Source organism: Vigna umbellata, chromosome 3, assembly GCF_029865625.1.
Source record: "Vigna umbellata cultivar VRB3 chromosome 3, Vumbellata_1.0, whole genome shotgun sequence".
NCBI lineage: Eukaryota > Viridiplantae > Streptophyta > Magnoliopsida > Fabales > Fabaceae > Vigna > Vigna umbellata.
In genome coordinates this window covers 9,551,298-9,570,102 of record NC_142167.1, presented here as the reverse complement: position 1 = coordinate 9,570,102, position 18,805 = coordinate 9,551,298, and the positions used below count along the sequence as shown (strand labels likewise).

At 34.3% G+C, this 18,805-nt stretch overlaps 1 protein-coding gene and 1 pseudogene across 2 annotated transcripts; both read left to right on the top strand.

Annotated features, from left to right (window-relative positions):
• The first annotated feature begins 1,525 nt into the window (after nt 1–1,525).
• LOC148201599 (uncharacterized) lies at nt 1,526–2,816 on the top strand. Its single transcript, XM_088108861.1, has 3 exons — nt 1,526–1,848; nt 1,918–2,175; nt 2,246–2,816. The coding sequence occupies exons 1-3, from the start codon at nt 1,679–1,681 to the stop codon at nt 2,814–2,816; spliced, it is 999 nt and encodes a 332-aa protein (XP_087964987.1). The 5' UTR covers nt 1,526–1,678.
• Nucleotides 2,817–12,904: 10,088 nt separating this feature from the next.
• LOC124821724 (uncharacterized) lies at nt 12,905–18,805 on the top strand (annotated as a pseudogene). The gene is made up of 9 exons (XR_015784781.1): nt 12,905–13,942; nt 14,286–14,431; nt 14,694–14,788; nt 15,141–15,337; nt 16,125–16,745; nt 16,846–16,994; nt 17,318–17,533; nt 17,912–18,061; nt 18,286–18,805. The product of XR_015784781.1 is annotated as an uncharacterized LOC124821724 (transcript).

Below are 18,805 nucleotides of genomic sequence, written 5' to 3'. Positions count from 1 at the left end.
TTGGGGAAAGTGAACCTGTATGTTGTGCATGGGGTGGACGAACCAGCTATTGTAGAAAATGATGACAATGAGATTTTGTACCTATGTGAATGTCCAGCAGACAGTGGTGAGGGTAGTGACATTGGAGGAGAAACACATCTTGAGGGTGAGAAGGAGGATGCTGAGAATGAAAATGTCTGGGAGGATGACAAGGAGGATGCAGAAGATGTTGAGGTTGAGAATGAGGGATTAGTGGAAGTGCACATTGAGGATGGAAGGGAGGATGGAAGGGAGGATGGAAGGGAGGTTGAAAGTGAAGAAGAATTGGAAGTGGACATTGAGGAGGTGGGGGAGGTTCGTAGTGAACAAGAAGTGGAAGTTGACATTGAGGATGGAGGGGAGGTTCCTACTGAACAAGAAGTGGAAGTTGACATTGAGGATGGAGGGGAGGTTCATACTGCACAAGAATTGGAAGCAGACATTGAGGATGGAGGGGAGGTTCATAGTGAAGAAGAATTGGAAGTGGACGTGGACAGTGATGATGAACCTGGAATGGATGATCTTAGTGGTGATGAGTATGTGGATGCAGACAATGATGAAGAAACCCAACAACAATGCAGGGGTTTGTCAGATGATGATTGGGAGTCTGATATGCTTGTAACTCCTGAAAACAGTTCAAGTGAGGAGGATGACAACGAGGATAGACTATGTATGGGTGGTTTCTCAAAATATACAAAACAGAAGTCCATGGCAGATTACAAGTGGGAAGTGGGCACCATTTTCAGTGGGAAGGAAGAGTTTAAGGATGCTATTAGAAGGTATGCTGTTCATGCTGGGAGGGATCTAAAATTTGTGAAGAATGATAAGCGTAGGGTGAGGGTGCGCTGCATGGGTGGCCAAGGGAAGTGCCCATGGGTAGCTTACTGTGGATACTTGCCATCACGCAAAATTTGGCAATTAAGGAAGATAATTGATACTCACGGTTGTAGTAGGCAACTTAACATCAAACTAATGAATGCTCAGTGGTTGAGTGAAGAAATAAATAGGTCTTTAGTTGACAATCCTAACTTAAAGGTGAATGATATTCGTACTAAAGCATTAAGAAAATGGAATACAAATGTGTCAATATCCAAGGCACGAAGGGCAAAGTTAATTGCCACAAGACAGCTTGAAGGAGATTTCAAAGAACAGTATAAAAGGATATACGACTATGGACATGAGTTGTTGAGGTGTAACCCAGGTTCAACAGTGCAGATTAAAGTTGACTCTCATAATGGTGATACAATCTTCCAAAGAATGTATGTTTGTATGAAAGCTTGTAAAGACAGCTTCAAAACTTGTAGGCCCATAATATGTTTAGACGGATGTTTTTTGAAAGGTTATTACAAGGGAGAGCTTCTCACTGCTGTTGGTAGGGACCCAAACGATCAAATGCTACCACTTGCCTATGCAGTAGTAGAAGTGGAGAACAAAGACAACTGGACATGGTTCTTGCAATTATTAATTGAAGACCTCGGGGGTAGTGAAGTATGTGGGGGGTGCACGTGGATGTCAGACCAGCAGAAGGTAAATATACACCTTATATTCAATTTTAGTTAATGCTTTGTTAAAGGATCTTGTTTTATGACTAAAATTATTTGTGCAGGGGTTGGTCCCAGCTATCCAAGAGCTTCTTCCTGGGGCAGAACAAAGATTCTGTATGAGGCACCTGTATGCAAACTTTAGAAAAAGGTTTGGTGGTCAAATTTTAAAAAACCTGATGTGGACAGCTGCCACAAGCACATATCCACAGGCTTGGGAGAGAGAGATGCTGAAAATTAAAGAAGTCAATATTGAAGCATATAAATACCTCATAGCCATTCCCCCGAGGTAACCCATTAGCCATTACATACAATTTACTGTCCCTGATGCATTGTAACCCATTTGAGTGTGCAACAGGTTTTGGTCAAGATCTCGCTTCACAGGTCAAGCAATGACTGATACACTAGATAACAACATCAGTGAAGCTTTCAACAGTGTTCTTATTCATTCAAGAGGAAACCCTATTATAACCATGATGGAGGATATCAGAGTTTATCTCATGAAAAGGTGGGCCACCAATAGAACCAAGGTGGCATCTATGGAGTTCACAATATGCCCAAAGATAAAGAAGAGACTTGAGAAGGAATGTAATCTGTCAAGATTTTGGGTGCCAAGGTGATATAACTCAATTTATTTTATATACAAGTTATTTATCTACATTGTTGATGTGCTTCATTTCTTTCAGCTGGTCTGCACGAAAGATTTTTGAGGTTAGGCATACTTCTTCAGTTGGGAACAAGTTCACACTGGACCTGGACATAAAGGAGTGTAGCTGCAGAAAGTGGATGATTAGTGCCATTCCATGCTGTCATGCAATTGCAGCAATGAACTTCTCCAACGTTGATCCACAGACTTTTGTCCCCAATGTGTTCACAAGATCCACCTATGAAGAGGTCTATGCGTCCATCATTTTTCCACTCAATGGCCACCTACTATGGGAAACCACAAATTTCAATGATGTACTACCACCACTGATCAGGAAGATGCCTGGGAGGCCAAAGAAAAAAAGGAGGTTGGAAGCATGGGAGCTAACTAAAGATCAGACTCAAATGCGTGTTGGTGGCCATAAGAAAAAATGTAGTCTTTGTCGTAAGATGGGGCACAACAAGAGTAACTGCCCTTTAAAGCCCCAGCCAGTAGAAACAACACAACCATCACAGCCACCTCCAAGTTCCCCAACCCCTGAACCATCACAGCCATCAAGTCCCCAATCATCCCGGCCAACAAAATGCAAAGTCAGAAGAAAACATACTTAGATGCAAAGTCAGAAGAATTGGGTTATTAGATATTTAAATTTCGTGGTGGTGTAATATGTACTATTTGTTACATGGTGGTGTAATACATACTTAACTTACTTACTGAACTGATTTTCTGTATTTCTTTTATGTGTCGTAATGAATGAAACTGCTTTTATGTATTTGTTTTATGTACTTGTTTTATGTATTTGTTTTATGTGCCAATATTCAGCATCATATGCATTATTTGGGTGACCTTTGTGAACAGTTTTAAAGCAAATGGGGGACTCATTTCAACATTTTTAAAACATCAGGGGACTGATTTCAACATTGTTAAAACATCAGGGGGACTGATTTGAACATTAAGCACTAAAATTTACTCATTACAATAGTCAATACGTAATACATTGAATTGCATAATTCATCTTACACCTTACAATCTAACTAAATGAACCTAAACAGAACCTGAACAAGGCAAACCACAATACACACACACAAAGCTACAACTAAGATCTTCATCATTTTCTGCAAGTCCTGCACTGAATTTTCCAGCTGACTTATCCTCCTCACCATTGTGCAATCTTTTTCATCAACTTTCTCTTCAACACACCACTTGAAAAAGTTACACGAGCTGCCAATTGCAGATCCACCCTGTTATTCACCAAGTTATGGAATCTATCAACAAATGCATCATCAATTCAAAAAAACATTAACTCAAAAGGGTATAATTCAAACCTTGTAACGTGGACAACCCCAGAAATTTCTCCCAGCATTCTTCATAGTTCTCGCCACTTTGGTTACAGCAACATCACCACAGTAACAAGTAGGGATTATCCCACCTCCTCTCACACCACAACCATGGGACCACCGAGAAGATCCTTTGCCCCAACTTCTCGAACACGACGAACACCCTTCAGAAGAAGAAGCCATTCGTATCCCAAATTACCAATTTCTCTAAAACTCCTGAAACCCTAACTTCTGATTTCCTAACCTCACTAATATTACCAAATTTACCCTCTCACAGCCACGTATCACCCTCTCACTGCCACGTATTACCCACACAAAGCCACGTAGCTAACTTCAGTCCACCCTGTCAGCTGCTCCGTTAAAAACTTAACACCGTTTCCAAAAAGGACTTGATTGCACACTTTTTACAAAAGATGGGATCACATTGAACTTCTAAAAAAAGGTGGGACCACATTGAACATTGGCCCCCTTTCTAGGGACCAAAAGAGGTATTAAACCATAAATAAACATTGTTTTAGTTTTTCAAATTTAATAATATATATATATATATATATATATATATGAATATATGAATATAATAGAGGACTATCTCTTGAAACATAAATGAGATGAATTTGAAGAATAACATTTGTAATTCAAAACATTTATGGCAATGTTAACTATCAAACATTTTTCGTTGAATCTTATAATGTTATATGAAGAAAGGAATTTAAAGAACATGAAAATCATAAAAATAATTGAAGAATAATTTAGAAAATTAAATAAATTTTAATTTTATTTTATTCGTCAATAATTTGTTTATGTTTTTACTTTTTTAAGTTATTTTTGGACCCGATGTCTTTGGACTTTGTTTTAAGGTTTCTTAGGTGCTTTAAACATTTGTCCATATATATAGGGACACTAAATACATATGTAGACATTTTTGAGTCATAATATATGCATTTGCTTTTTGAGAGATTATTCCCTTGATTCTTGGATTAGAACTTTGATTCTTATCAAATCACTACAAGAGAAATTGATATTATCGAGGACCAAAATTTGTTCGTAATGCGTAAAATCGTCGGTAAACAAATATTACCGATGGTCAAAAATCCATTGGTCAAAATTCATCGGTAAATTATAGGTAATTTTTGTACCAGTAATTACTAACAAAAAAATTTGTCAGTAATTACCAATGGAAAAATCCATCGATAAATTTGTTGATAAATATCGCGATCTGGTTTATCTTCTTTCCTACTCTCCTTCTTCTTTTATATTTTACTTTTACCAGAAGAATGAAGACATTAAAAAAAGATATTATAGCTCATGCCAAACAGTACAAGGTGCATCTCTCATGCAAGGGTAGTTACAAATGTTAGCGTTGGCTAGACTTAGAGCAGATAACGACGAAGTTTTGCGGTAGTGGCAGTGCTTGGTTGCATTGCAGTTCTTGGTTGCATCTTTTTGTGAAAGAGGAAGAATAGGGGAACCTTGACTGAACGATGATGAAGGCGGTCTAGTTGAACGGAGACGTCAACCTAGCTACATGAAGATGGATGTGGCCTGGGTTGTAGTTGTAGTGGTCTAAGACGAGACGGGGAACTAAGAGAACATGGAGGCTAACTCGTGCAAAAATTATGAACACCTGCGAGAGAAAGAAAAATAAATATTGTGTGTCTTGCGGATAGAGAGGAAAAAAATGGGCGGGAAGGTTCCCTTTCCTTTTACTAAAGAATTCGTCAGTAATGTATATTCCTTTACCGACGAATACTTCTCTTGGTAATGTAAATTTCATTTATCAATGAATTTTATCGACAAATTTATCTGTCAGTAAGTGAAATGATGGATTTTATCGACGAATTTTGTCGTTAGTAAGTAAAATATGCAATATCGATGGATTTACCGACGAATTTTTTCACCAATTAATATAATATACATACAGATAGATTTTACTGATAAAAAAATTTGTCAATAAAATCTATTGGTAATTCAAATTTCAAAATCTGTCAGTAATTCAAATTTAGTGATAGATTTACTTTTCTCAAAAAAATCATACTGAGAGTTTCAAAAGTTTTTGTAGTGAATATTAACATATTTGTGCTGAATTTTTACTTGACCTATTAATTTGCTAGATTATGACATATGCGTCTTTGTCTTATTTATGTTTTTTTCTGATTTATTTTTGTTGTGTTTCTTGATAATACAAATTCAAAAAAGATGGTACTCTTTTCTAGACTAGATTGCATCAATATATAATTTTACATATATACTTTTAATTTATTGAAATTTAATGTTAAAGTAAAAAGGAAAACATCAAATTTCAATGATGAATGATTCTTATAAATGAATAGTGAAAGTTACACAAATAAAAAAAATTAAACTGAAATATTTAAGTTATTAGCTATCTAATTTTTAAAAAATTATATTATCAATATTTAAAAGTTCACTCATGTAAAAGGACCCCATTTTGTTGATCGGTGGTGGTGGTGTTAAGTGCAATTGCATTGTAAAAATCGTCAAAAATTTATGATTCAACAAAGAATGATCATATTTTAATAATAAATATTTTATCATTTACAATTTTTAGGTGAAGTTTATGACTTTATGTGGGATTAAGAAACTGTACTCACAGTTATGTCTGTTAAACTCTTCTGTTTTTTTAAGGGTTAAATATGTTTTACGTTCCTTATGTATCACACGATTTTGGGTTTAGTCCCTACTCGAAACTTTGATGGTTTTTAGTCGTCATAGTTTTAAAACTCTTACTATTAGTTCTTAAAATTGGACGGCGTTACCTTTTAGTATATGTGGCAAACGACGAGGCCACGTATGCTAGCTTGCCTCTTCACTCTCTACCACGTTCATTTCGTCATTTCTTCTTTGCATTCGATATTTTTACTGTTCATTGTTGTGTTCTACTGTTCATTTCGTCCTTTTTACTGTTGTAGTTCGTCATTTTATTGTTCACTGGCGTTTTCTGTTTCTGGTGCATTTTCCAATTTCAAATTCACATTGTGCTGTTTAAGTTTCGTTCTGTTGTACTCTTGTGTTTTCTACTTTCATTTCTGCTGCATTTTGATTCTGGAAGTTTATTGTTTCTGCCTTTACTGAAGTACCGTTCGGTTTTCCAATAACACCGTTCGGTCTCTAACATGCTTTATTATTAGAGACCATTCGACTTGTCTTTGTTGTTCTTCTGATTTCTATTACTGTTCGACTTTCATGTTTGTGCTAATTTCCATTTTTGGTTTAGAGACCGTTCGGTCTCAATGTTAGTACCGTTTAGTCACATGTAGGACCGTTCGGCGTTTAACTTTGCTGTTCAAGTTGCTTTTACCGTTCAGTTTCCAAATTTCCTACATTTCCATTTCCTTTCTTTAGAGACCATTCGGTCTCCGCTTTAGAACTATTCAGTCTCACTTTAGGACTGTTCAGTCTTACATGTTTTCCATATTTCTTTCAGCTTTCAGTTATGTTTAACTTCGTGTTTTAATTTTAGTTCATTTCTAGTCACAAAAACACTTTCAACCCCCCCACTTCGTGTTTGACCTAAGTCCTGAACCATATTTGGTCCTTGAGAGACGACTTAGGAGTAACTTCCTAGTCTATACTGCATTCTTATTGCACATCAAATTTGTATGGGGTGCGACCTCCATCAACGACACAAGAACAGAGTCATGAAGGAAGGAGAAACGAAGGAACTCGCGGCGCGTCGGAGGTTTCAGGGAAACAACTTTCGCGAGAATTTAACCCTACTAGGGGATAGTACCTCGGTTAAGTATAAAACCGAGGCCTAAAGTCCCAAGAAAAAAAAATTCAAAAATAATTTTAAATGGCAGGTTTGCAATTTTCGTCAACCATTTTACCTTGGTTCAATGTCAACCCGAGGCAGAAGATGTATACTACTTGGATTCCTAGTGAACCAGTGCCAAAACGTTTCAAAAAAATCATATTTTAATTGTTTAAAAATGTCAAAAATGGTCTATGGCCTCGATTCTATAGGGAATCGAAGCCAAACCCCTGCACAATACTAATTACCCTTGTGAAAATTTGAACGTTACAATTGACAAACTTTATGAAAGAGGTTTATGGCCTCGATTCTGCAGGGAATCGAGACCATTGACACCTTTCATAAAGTTTTTCAATTTAAACGTCAGAGTGCAGAGCGAGAATGTCAGTTGGAGCAGATGGTTTTTGGCCTCTGTTATGAGAACAATCGAGGTCAAAACCCCTGCACATATATTTTTGTCAAGTGAAAAGTTTTTTCTTGACAGGTTTCGCAGTCTCTATGAATTTGGTTACAAAGATAATCAATGCCATATACACTTTATGACTTCAGTTAAGATAGAACCGATGATATATTTTTACAAAAATTTCAAAAATGTCACCGTACCGCTTTATGCTTCGATTTCTGATCAACCAAAACATAATGAACGCATTTTTTTACTAGTGATATTTTATCCAATGTTATTTTTTAGACTCCTAATTATACTTCACTTTTTATTTATTTATTGATTAGGGTTAAGAATTTCACTATATCACTTTCTCTGTTGATCAGGGATAAGAGGTGGAGAATTGAGTTTAACCAAATAAGACTAAGAAGAAACAATATTCAACTAAATTTTTACATTAGTTTTACTCCTAATGTACAAAAAGAAGAAGATATTATTAAGACTCAAATAAAAAAAAACATTGTTTTGGTTTTTCAAACTTAATACACTATATAGAATATAAGTCAACATTAAAAATAGTTACGTATATACTTTTAATTTATTGAAATCTCAGGTTAAAGTAAAAACAAAACATCAAATTTCAATGATGAATGATTCTTATAAATGAATAGTGAAAGTTACACAAATAAAAAAAAATTAAACTCAAATATTTAAGTTTTAGCTATCTAATTTAAAAAATTATATTATATTATCAATATTTAAAAGTTCACTCATATAAAAGGGGTCCCATTTTGTTGATCGGTGGTGGTAGTGTTAAGTGCAATTGCATTGTAAAAATCGTCAAAAATTTATGATTTCAGCAAAGAATAATCATATTTTAATAATAAATACTTTATCATTTACAATTTTTAGTTGAACTTTATGACTTTATGTGGGATTAAGAAACTGCACGAGTATTCAATAATTTGGTTTAGATGATATTAATAATTTATTTTTGTTAATTAACATTTTAGTGCCTATATTAAAATAAATATTTAATTGTTTTTCAGTAATTTATTTTACCTAATTCAAATTTTGTTTAAAATCACACTTATGCCTATTAAACTCTTCTGGTTATTTTTTTTAAAAGTATTGAGCTTAACTTTTATATATAGTCAATTAATATAAGAGATTTATATATATAGTATCATCAAATCAGAAATTATTCATAGAATGGCTTGCATAATAATCATTATAAAAAATTAACGAATTTACTATATGTCAACATCATATTATTACTTGATATGTAATATATTCTTTTACAGCATGGATATCAATATTCTAATTACACTTTTATTAGTTAGAAATTAAATTCTTGTGATCATATTCTAATAAAAACTCTTAAGTATATGAATGGATGATGGTTTAGCTACATATGAAATGACTAAATTTACATATACACGAAGACATCATCATCTTACATCTAATTCTATGATGTTTGCCATATAGACGTCAAAAGATTTTATCTATTTAATTAATGCGATATTTTGTCCAGTTCAAAACAGTAAGAAAAAAAAAACCTTAGATTCATTTTATTCCATAACTCTCCACTAATTCTTTTAATATTTTACTCTCGTGTAGTAGTGTTTATGTTAAATATGTTTAGAAATTTTCATTCATTATTTAATTCATATCATATATTTAGACATATAAATTTAGATTTTATTTTTTATTCATTTTAATATATTTTCTTTTTTTATTCACAGTAAACAATAAATAATTAGTTTTTAATTTCTTTAGTAGTTATGTTTATGATAAATTCTTATTTTTGAAGATACTGAAATCTAAGATTAAAAAAGTTATTAAAAACCTTTTAAATATTTTTTCTTTTTTCAATTTATGTGGATTGTTTATTATTTTTATCATACCGAATAGTATCATATTCACATTGCTTAGTGTAAGACCCTAGAAATTTAAATCATAAACCACTGTCAAATCAAATTTAATGCATGGGAAACCCTTCTGCAGTGCATTAAAAACGCACTTTCATAACTCTGCCACTCACTGCCAAGTGTCACCGAGATAGAATGGGAGTCAGTAAAGGGGGTACAGGTGTCGACGGGGGAGACGCACGTTCGTGCGGATGTGGGAGGAACAAAAAGAATTTTCTGGAAAACCCTTCCCCTCTCCTGCACTCATCTTCTTCCCTCCAAACTCAGACCCCATTTTTCTCCTCCTTCTCTCTAGAACCCTTTCATCTTCTCTCTACTGTAACTCACCACCATCTCCTCCGATCAACTTTCAGAGACCGTAGAAACGTTCCCTGAGACGTGAGTGTCATTCTGGACCGAACAGAACTGGGATCTGAGCTGGTAAGTTCTCGTCTCTGACCGTTCGTCCATTTAGTTTCAAGAGAACCCAAGTTCTGGTTGCATGCATGGGTTATAGGTCTGAGTTGTTTCTGAATTTTGATGCTTTAGATTAAGTGAAAGTTGTTGAGTGAATCTTTGGATAGAAAGCTGTGAGAGGACGAACTAAACCCTTGCATTTGGACGTTCACTACTGAACCAGGTAAGGGAAGCTTAGTAATTTAATTGATACTTGTATGTTGTGTGAAAGCATGATGTGAACTGGATGTATAAGATGTATGTTGTGTAATTATGCATGAACGAGCACTGTGTTCTGAATGAATATGGGTTATATTGTTTGAACTGCATGTTGATGATGATACGTATGAGTTTGAAAATGGATGATTACTGTAGAGTATGAGTGAATAATATGAATTCTATAAAGTATGTGATTTAATGATGGATAGGAAATTATAAGATATGAATCGTATGTGAAATGTTGAGTTAAGATAGATGAAAAATCTGAAAAATGATATTTCTTACCTTGATAATGTACGCTCGTCATCGAACGGTCTTATACCGTTCGGTTTTCTAGTAAATGGCTAAATGGAATTCTTTTATTTGGAAAGAACTCCGCTCGAGAACGAGCGTCCTCTTGTGAAAGGCTAGGTTTGAGCGTTCGGCTCAGCCTAGTGGTACCCGACTATCTTAAATTAATTGAAGTCATATATATTTGTAACGTTCGGTTTTATATCAAGCGTTCGTTATAGGTAGCGCTTAGTCTTATACTAAGCGTTCGTCCCAAATTGTGTTCGGTCTTATACCGAGCGTTCGTTCTAATTAGTGCTCGGTCACCTACCTAGCGTTCGTCCTAAGTAGTGTTCGGTTTTATACCGAACGCTCGTCCTTACCTTTGATTCCTGAACGGACGTAAATAGCGTTCGTCCAAATTGTTAGTAAGTATATATGTATAATTGGCGTTCGGTCATTGACTGGCAGTCGACCCCTTTTAAACGATTTGTTCTCAGCATAGTTAAATACTTGTCCTTGTGGTATATGTATCCATTTGTATTCGGCCTAGAGCCTGCATACTTGAATTATTTCTGAATATTGATGGTATCACTATTGAGTTCTTTCATTCAACTGATTTGAGTAGTCCTGACGTCCGTTAAATAACCATGTGTAGACTTATTCTTATTTGCAACGAGTCTTTCTCGATCTCGCTTTTCGCGTTCGTCCTCGTCCTTCAGAGGGTTGAACGTTCGTTATTTTGTACCCTTAAAACTAAAGATGAAAATGAAGATAAAGTGAAGAATTCTGAAGTGTGAACCATATTTGGAGTGATTATATGATGATGGATTTTGAACGAGCGTTCCAAGGAGGAACGACTCAATGGTTGGAATATGATAAGTGGTGTAGTATGACCGTGGTAAAGCTACTGATGGCCGTTCATCCTGATGTTCCGTGAGTGCTCGTCCTCACGTAGAGGGGAGTAGGTCATGTGTGGGAACGGCAGGAGGTCCTAGTCCTTAGGAGTACTTTGGACTGATAGGGCTAACCTCGGGTGGCAACTGTTGAGTGTTACCCAGTTATCACATCACCCGGGTGCACGAACGCCTGTAGATACATGGATTCATACAGTCCGGACGGTCTGTCTTATGAGAGTTTTGGATGATTAATTCTGCACTGGTATATATATATTATGATAATTCTTGTATGTTGAATTGCTTATGTTGATTTGTATGTTGGTTGTATGAATTAAATTACCTAAGCTTACCCTTGCGTTTTCCTTGTGTTGTCTATTGTTTATGAACGTCCGTTCTGTCAATGCAATGATCATCCGTGTGGATGTGAGCAGATGGAGACACCCTTTTGGAGGAAGTGGTTGAAGAAGAAAACCTGGTGGACGTCGAAGTGAAGGCCGAGACTTAGATCGTCCAGTAGGATTAGTCTGCTTAGAATTTTTGTGACGTTCGGTTATTAGTTTTTTTGTAAAACCGTTCGTCTTGGTCCTTTGTTATTCTGTATTGATTTTTGGTAACGCTGTAGCTGTTTAACGTTCGGCTTTTGATAGCTGTTCTTTTAAGACTACACTGTTTAATTATGTAAATGTGATTAATTCTAATTTATGGTAATTACTATATTTTGGGATGTTACACTTAGAAATTAAGATCAAATAGAATTTAAATACTCATTTTATTTCTTACATGTCTCTTAAAAGACAAAACTAATCTATACTCTAGAATGGATAATACATTATATGTATATTTAAATATATGTTGATTAATCTTAACAATATTATTTCTCGAACTTAGAATCGATACATTTTCTATGTGGATTAATCCACTCCAATTTGGAAACTAAATGTGAGATGGACAGGTTCATATTGTTACCATAAATAAATAATATATCATACGTATGATAATTAATCTTAACAATTTAAAATATCACTTGTCAGTCCGATCTAAACATTTACTAATCTGAAGTCTTATATAGATTAATCCACTCCAATCTTTGGAAACTAAATGTACGATGGATAGGTTCATATTGTTACCATATACTTTAATCACAATTGAGTATCATAACATTGAAGAAAAAGTTGTGTAGCCTTTTATAACATTAAATTTAAAGGATGAAAAAAAAAATTAAATTACTGTTAATCTTTAAACAACAATTTTAAAGGATTAGACTTCATTTACAAGATTAAAATAATTTCCTTTTTTAAATGTAAGAAATTAAAATAGAATCCATTATGAATTTTGAAGACTAAAGTATAATGAAACCTTAAAATACACTATGAAATGATAGTGTCCATGCTGAATTGGTCTGTGTCTTAAATCAACAACACAAAAAAATGTCAGGACATAATGATGACCTAATCACACAACAACCAGCTATATAATAATTCTGTTCATGCAATTTTTTAATGAATTACTTTGCCTTGTCCAGCTCTTACACGTGCAAAGTCTCAACACTCTGTACTCAGAGACAGAACCAGAAAGAATAAACAAATCTCTTGCCAACAATGTTACATTTCTTGTCACACAGCATAGGTTATTCCACCACATTCTAAGCTCTTTCTTCCTGTTTTTGAGTCCAGCAATGTGTACAAAATTTCTTCAATGAATGCAGCATAAAAGTAAATGAAAAAGAATATAATATTCTCAAATTAGGCTAATAAATTCTCCTTGTTTCTCATTAATTGGAAAATGATTCAGGGCCCTTTGGATATGCTAATAATATTCTCTGCTACTGCTAACACTCTCTTGAGCTCTGATGCATCGATCACCACCCTTATCCTCTTGAATTTTGTTTTAACTCACTTCTCTATAAGTATCAACATGTGTCAGAGAAATAATAAGTTTGGAGAATTTGATATTCAATGTGTTTGATCTCAGAGGTCCCCTATTTTTTGTTTTGATAGAATTACAATATACAAATATGTTCCTTTATAGTTCTCCTAAAACCCTTTGTTTTCTTGACTATGTTTGTTCTAATATATTAAATCCTTGTTGTATATATATAATATCAGTCCCTTATAGTTAGTAGCTGATGATTTTCTTTTCACTGTTTCATATATAAGAAATATTTGGTAAAAGTTTGAAGCAATGCTGGGCATTTAGTGTTAAATCCTCTGGTCTAGGAATTGTACAGCTCCACATAAAATTTCTACACACCTTTTTTTGTGTGTCTAAAAACTTGTTAGAAACTTCAAGAGGAAGTCTTTGAAGCACAAAAACGATGAGTGCAGAAACTCAGAGGGTAGTGGTGATCCAGGATGCATCAAGAGATGTTAGTTCAAAAGCTATCCTTGGAGCCCTGGAAAAGTTTTCTGTTAAAGCTGGAGATCAGCTTATAATTGTTGCTATCCTTGATTGGATTAGCAGTCCCAGTATGTTTTCTTTTCTTCCAAGAAAGCCTAGTAAGAATTCACTATAATTTCTTTGTGCCTTGCCTTATTTGGTTTAAGGAAAGTAGAAAGTTAAAGAAAAGATTTGAAAGGAAAGAAATTAGAGAGACCAAAAGCTGTAGGATCCATATTTTGTTTTCATACCATGTTTTTCCTATTGAAAATGCATTAAGTTTCACATTGGATAAAAACGAAAAATTTGAACACCATATAAGAATCAAGACTCATAAACTCATAGTTTTAGGTTGAAAGTGATGTTAAAATACATAAAGTAAAGTCAAATTTTGAATAAGCCATTTTACTTACTAATTGTAATTGATGTTGCTGACTTATTTTTCACTTTTCTTCTCTTTAGTGGGTTACATGGTCAGAGTTGATTCCAGTTCAATGATGATTTCAACAAACCAGAAAATAATTGGAAAATGGCATACCAAAAAAAAGAAAGAATATCTCATGAACGAGAAAATCAAGGAGATTTCCAACTACTGTAAATTGAATGAGGTTAGCACAATCCATATACTTAACATACATTACTGAAATATCAAATAAGTATAGATAACACTTAACACAGTTAGAAAAGGGATTTGACAAGAAGTAGAGCAGAAAATGTATATACATATTTTGTGGTTTATTAACATCAATACGAATGTTTTATACATGTTCCCTTGTATAGATAATGATCTTGCGGATAAACTGAACAGACCTTTATACTGTTTAAGGAGAAAATGGTTAATGAAACTTTTCTTTCAATGATGTTTCACAGATTGGATTCCAAATTGAAGTGCTTGTAGGCCCTACTGCAGAGGTTGCTTCTACTGCTGCCAAGGATTTTCAGGCCACAAGTTTGATTTTATTTAGGTATGCTGCATATCGTTTTTTCTTGCTCTACAACAAACTTAAGAGGGAATTGAACATGTTTAGAGAACAAACACAAAATGTAAAAAAAAAAATCCCACTCTGAGCAGAAAAAGATGATGTCTAGGACCAAAATATAGGATCTTTCATTATTTTTCATCTTTTCAGAACTTAGTTATGCAGATTTATTTAAGCTGAACCTTGGACAACTGCTAATTTAAGGCCACTGTTAAGGAGAAATAGTTTCTCTAACAAAACCAGAAACTAGCTTATGATATCAAACTATCCATAGACCACTTATGCAATGTTATTTGTATAAACTATGTTAAAGTTATAGCATTTTGCCTCACTGCAGACAGATCCACAAAGATATGAAGTATTTCATGCGCCGGCATCCTTGTGGCATGTATAGGATAACAAGTGACAATTCAATTGAGAGGTTGAAAGATCCAAAATCAACATCCAGCACCAAATCACTTGTTGACAGGCAAGAAAATGTAAGCTATAAAGAAATGTTTCCAGGAAGTGAAGAGGAAGAACGTTCTCTTCAGAGTGAGTATTTCTTTTGGCATAACAATACTGTCTAAATATACAAATATATAGATTAATATTTCTATATTGTCATAGACAGGTTATGTTTTTTCTCTCTATTTCCCAAAACATAGTAGAAACAAATTGGAAAGGATAACAAACCTCATACAAAAATATCTTCAAAACCCCACCTATAATGTCAAAAACTTCTAATTAGATGAGTTGTAATAATATATTTCCATTTTGGTGTTGACTGGGCCAATTTTCATCACTTCTCAAATCTATAGAAATTTAAAGTCATGAAGATTCAATGATAACTTAGTAAATATTTACATGAATCTTGTGGGTGGTCAGTCTTGTCATGTAGTGAAAATCCTTGCCATAAACACAAGGAATCCTGGCGTTCTTCCAAACCCTATCTGTCAAAAAACTGCAAATATATCCAATAGTGGTCAAACGCTTTATGATAATTAAAGAAAGATGGTCAATATATGTTAACTTTGAATAGATAGTCTTTTGCTCAATCAATACTATCTACTTCCATTTCACATAGTGAAGATTCTCAATTTTTACTCAAGAATCATGCAAAGAAAAATTATGGTGCAAGTTTATCATTGTTGAGTTTTTGTTGAGGTAATAGTTAGTCACATTAACAAACGCTTGCTACATTCACTGCTAAATAAAACAGCTAAAGAACTTGAGTACAATCTCCATTAATTCAATGATGTGTGGTACTACTTAAATCCTATACATCTCTTTTTGATGATTAAATTGTACACCTGACTGTGATCAATGTTACATCAAGCAGTGTCCAGGTCTTCATCGAGTGATATGTTGACATCAACTGGAGCCTCAAGTCAGTGGAGTACAGAAGTCTCCAATTCTAGTTTTGGAAGCTTCCGGTATGGCCATCAAGACCAAGAGGGAAATTTCTATTCAAATATAGAACAAGAAACAGCAGGGAACCGATCACTATTTCACATTTCAGAGAATGAAGAAATGAACCAATCGGAAGTAGATAAAAAAGAGAAACACGGTAGAAATACTGAAAAATCTCATATGGAGGAAGAATTTACAAATCCACTTTGTTCTGTGTGCAATAATCGACGACCAAAAGTTGGATTGCAGATAGATTTCACTTATGCAGAGCTCTTTGCTGCTACAAAAGGATTTTCTCCCAACAACTTTCTGTCAGAAGGAGGATTTGGATCTGTCTACAAAGGACTGCTTAATGGAATGAAGATTGCTGTCAAGCAACATAAAAATGCAGGTTTCCAAGGAGAGAAGGAGTTTAAGTCCGAAGTGAATTTACTTAGCAAAGCAAGACATGAGAATGTGGTTGTGCTGCTAGGTTCATGCTCAGAAGGAACTAATAGGCTTCTTGTGTATGAATATGTTTGCAATGGTTCACTAGACCAACATCTATCAGGTAAGAAATCAGGATTTAACTTTAGTATTTTTTTGTTTCTTCTTATGTTATTCTTGATACAGCATTTTATAAGAGACTAACTTTTGTTATATTGATGTAGAACATTCTCGCTCACCTCTTAGTTGGGAAGATAGGATCAATATAGCAATTGGAGCTGCCAAAGGCTTACTATACTTACACAAGAATAAAATGATACACAGAGATGTGAGACCAAACAATATCCTTATAACACATGATCATCAACCATTGGTAATACACCGAGTCCTGAATCTACACATATTTCACTCATATGATACTAGCTACAAAATGACATATATTCAAATTTGCAAATAGCAATGATGCATCCAGGACTGCTTTGTAGGATATTAGTCCAAAGCATTGACAATGTTCAATTGTTGAATAATGGTAAAACATTTAAGAAAAGACTTATAGGCAGTACTTAATGCATTTGTGCAAATGAGAAAGAAAAATGATATGATAGCCAGAGAGCACTGTATAAGCTCACTGTTAATTCCATTAAGAAACTGAGCTTGATTGAAACTAACATTTTTCTTTCCTGGTGGATTTTTTAGATAGGAGACTTTGGATTAGCAAGAAGTCAAAATGAAGACTCGATACACTCAACCGAAGTTGTTGGAACTTTGGGGTACTTGGCACCAGAATATGCAGAACATGGGAAAGTGTCTAGCAAAACAGATGTATACTCTTTTGGAGTGGTTCTACTGCAGCTAATAACAGGAATGAGAACTACAGATAAAAGACTTGGAGGAAGAAGTCTTGTGGGATGGGTAACAATCTAAAGGCTATGAAATTTCAAAGTATCTTAATTTTCTAGTACTACCTCAGCTCATCAAAGCATCAACATGATGCAAATAAATTTCACGGATATGCTAAAATCTTTGTCCCTTTTGAATCTTTTCTTACAATCATTTAAGACACTATTTAGGCAGAATCGGTAGTTCAGTTATTCTAATTTGTATTTTTTTCAGTTGACCTTTAAGTACATGAACACAATCAACTACTATTGATAATGTTCTTTTTATTTTGACTTTATAGAAGTGTTGGGCCTGATTTATAAGTTTTAACTCCAACACTCAGATGAATAGACATAACTAAGTAATCCTAATAAGTTTGTCAATTAATATCCAAAAGAAAATTTCTTGCAGGCAAGGCCACTTTTAAAAGAGAGGAACTATCCAGATTTAATTGATGAAAGGATCATTAAGGCTCATGATGTTCATCAACTATTTTGGATGGTTCGAATAGCTGAGAAATGTCTAAGCAGAGAGCCTCAAAGGAGACTAAATATGATTCAGGTAGGCTACAATTTTGGAAATTGTCTTCTTTTTATATTACTTATAGCTTTGAAAAAGTTTAGACATATCCAGTAGTAAAGAATATGTTAGAGACAGTGCTAGATTAAATGAAAAACAATCATATATTGTTTTTCCTAACATTCATGATCAACTTGATAAAATGCATGAGAAGATTCCAAGGTGATGCTTTTTTATTTTCCTTGACTTCATATTTGTTACTACAGGTTGTTGATGCTTTGACTGACATTGTGGAAGGCAGAACATGTGACAGCATCGTAAGAGATTACTCCCCAGCAAGGTCAGATTCGATTTATAGTGCATCAGAGTCTGACGAATCTGAAGATGAAATGAAGGAATCCTTCAAGTGCGAAGATGAATCACCAACTCGCAGTTCAGAATTCATAGATAGTAATAGCACATGTCAGATGATGCACATGAATTTAAGACAGCCACCATCTCCTCCAATTCAGAGCGTCTCTCTAAGTAGCTCAAGCTCGCATTATTCTCATGATGAGTCAACTAGTGATGGTGAAGCATTACAAATATCAAAATCCAATGAGGGTAGCTCAATTTTTAGATGCTAGGCATTATATATAGCTGAAATAAGGGACAATATTTCAGTTTAGTTCCTTGAGATGAATAAAGTTTCCACTTATTAAAGTGGTTGTTTTGTGTTAGAAATAATTATAAATAATATTTGTATGAATTTACCATAGTTTGTAATGACAAGGGTCACAAAGCAAA

Bases quoted from the DNA above. Each gene is read 5' to 3' on its own strand.
- LOC148201599 (XM_088108861.1), top strand. From the start codon at position 1,679: ATGAGGCACCTGTATGCAAACTTTAGAAAAAGGTTTGGTGGTCAAATT. The intron at 1,849-1,917 runs GTAACCCATTAG...AGTGTGCAACAG, and splicing joins CTCATAGCCATTCCCCCGAG to GTTTTGGTCAAGATCTCGCT. The intron at 2,176-2,245 runs GTGATATAACTC...CATTTCTTTCAG, and splicing joins TCAAGATTTTGGGTGCCAAG to CTGGTCTGCACGAAAGATTT.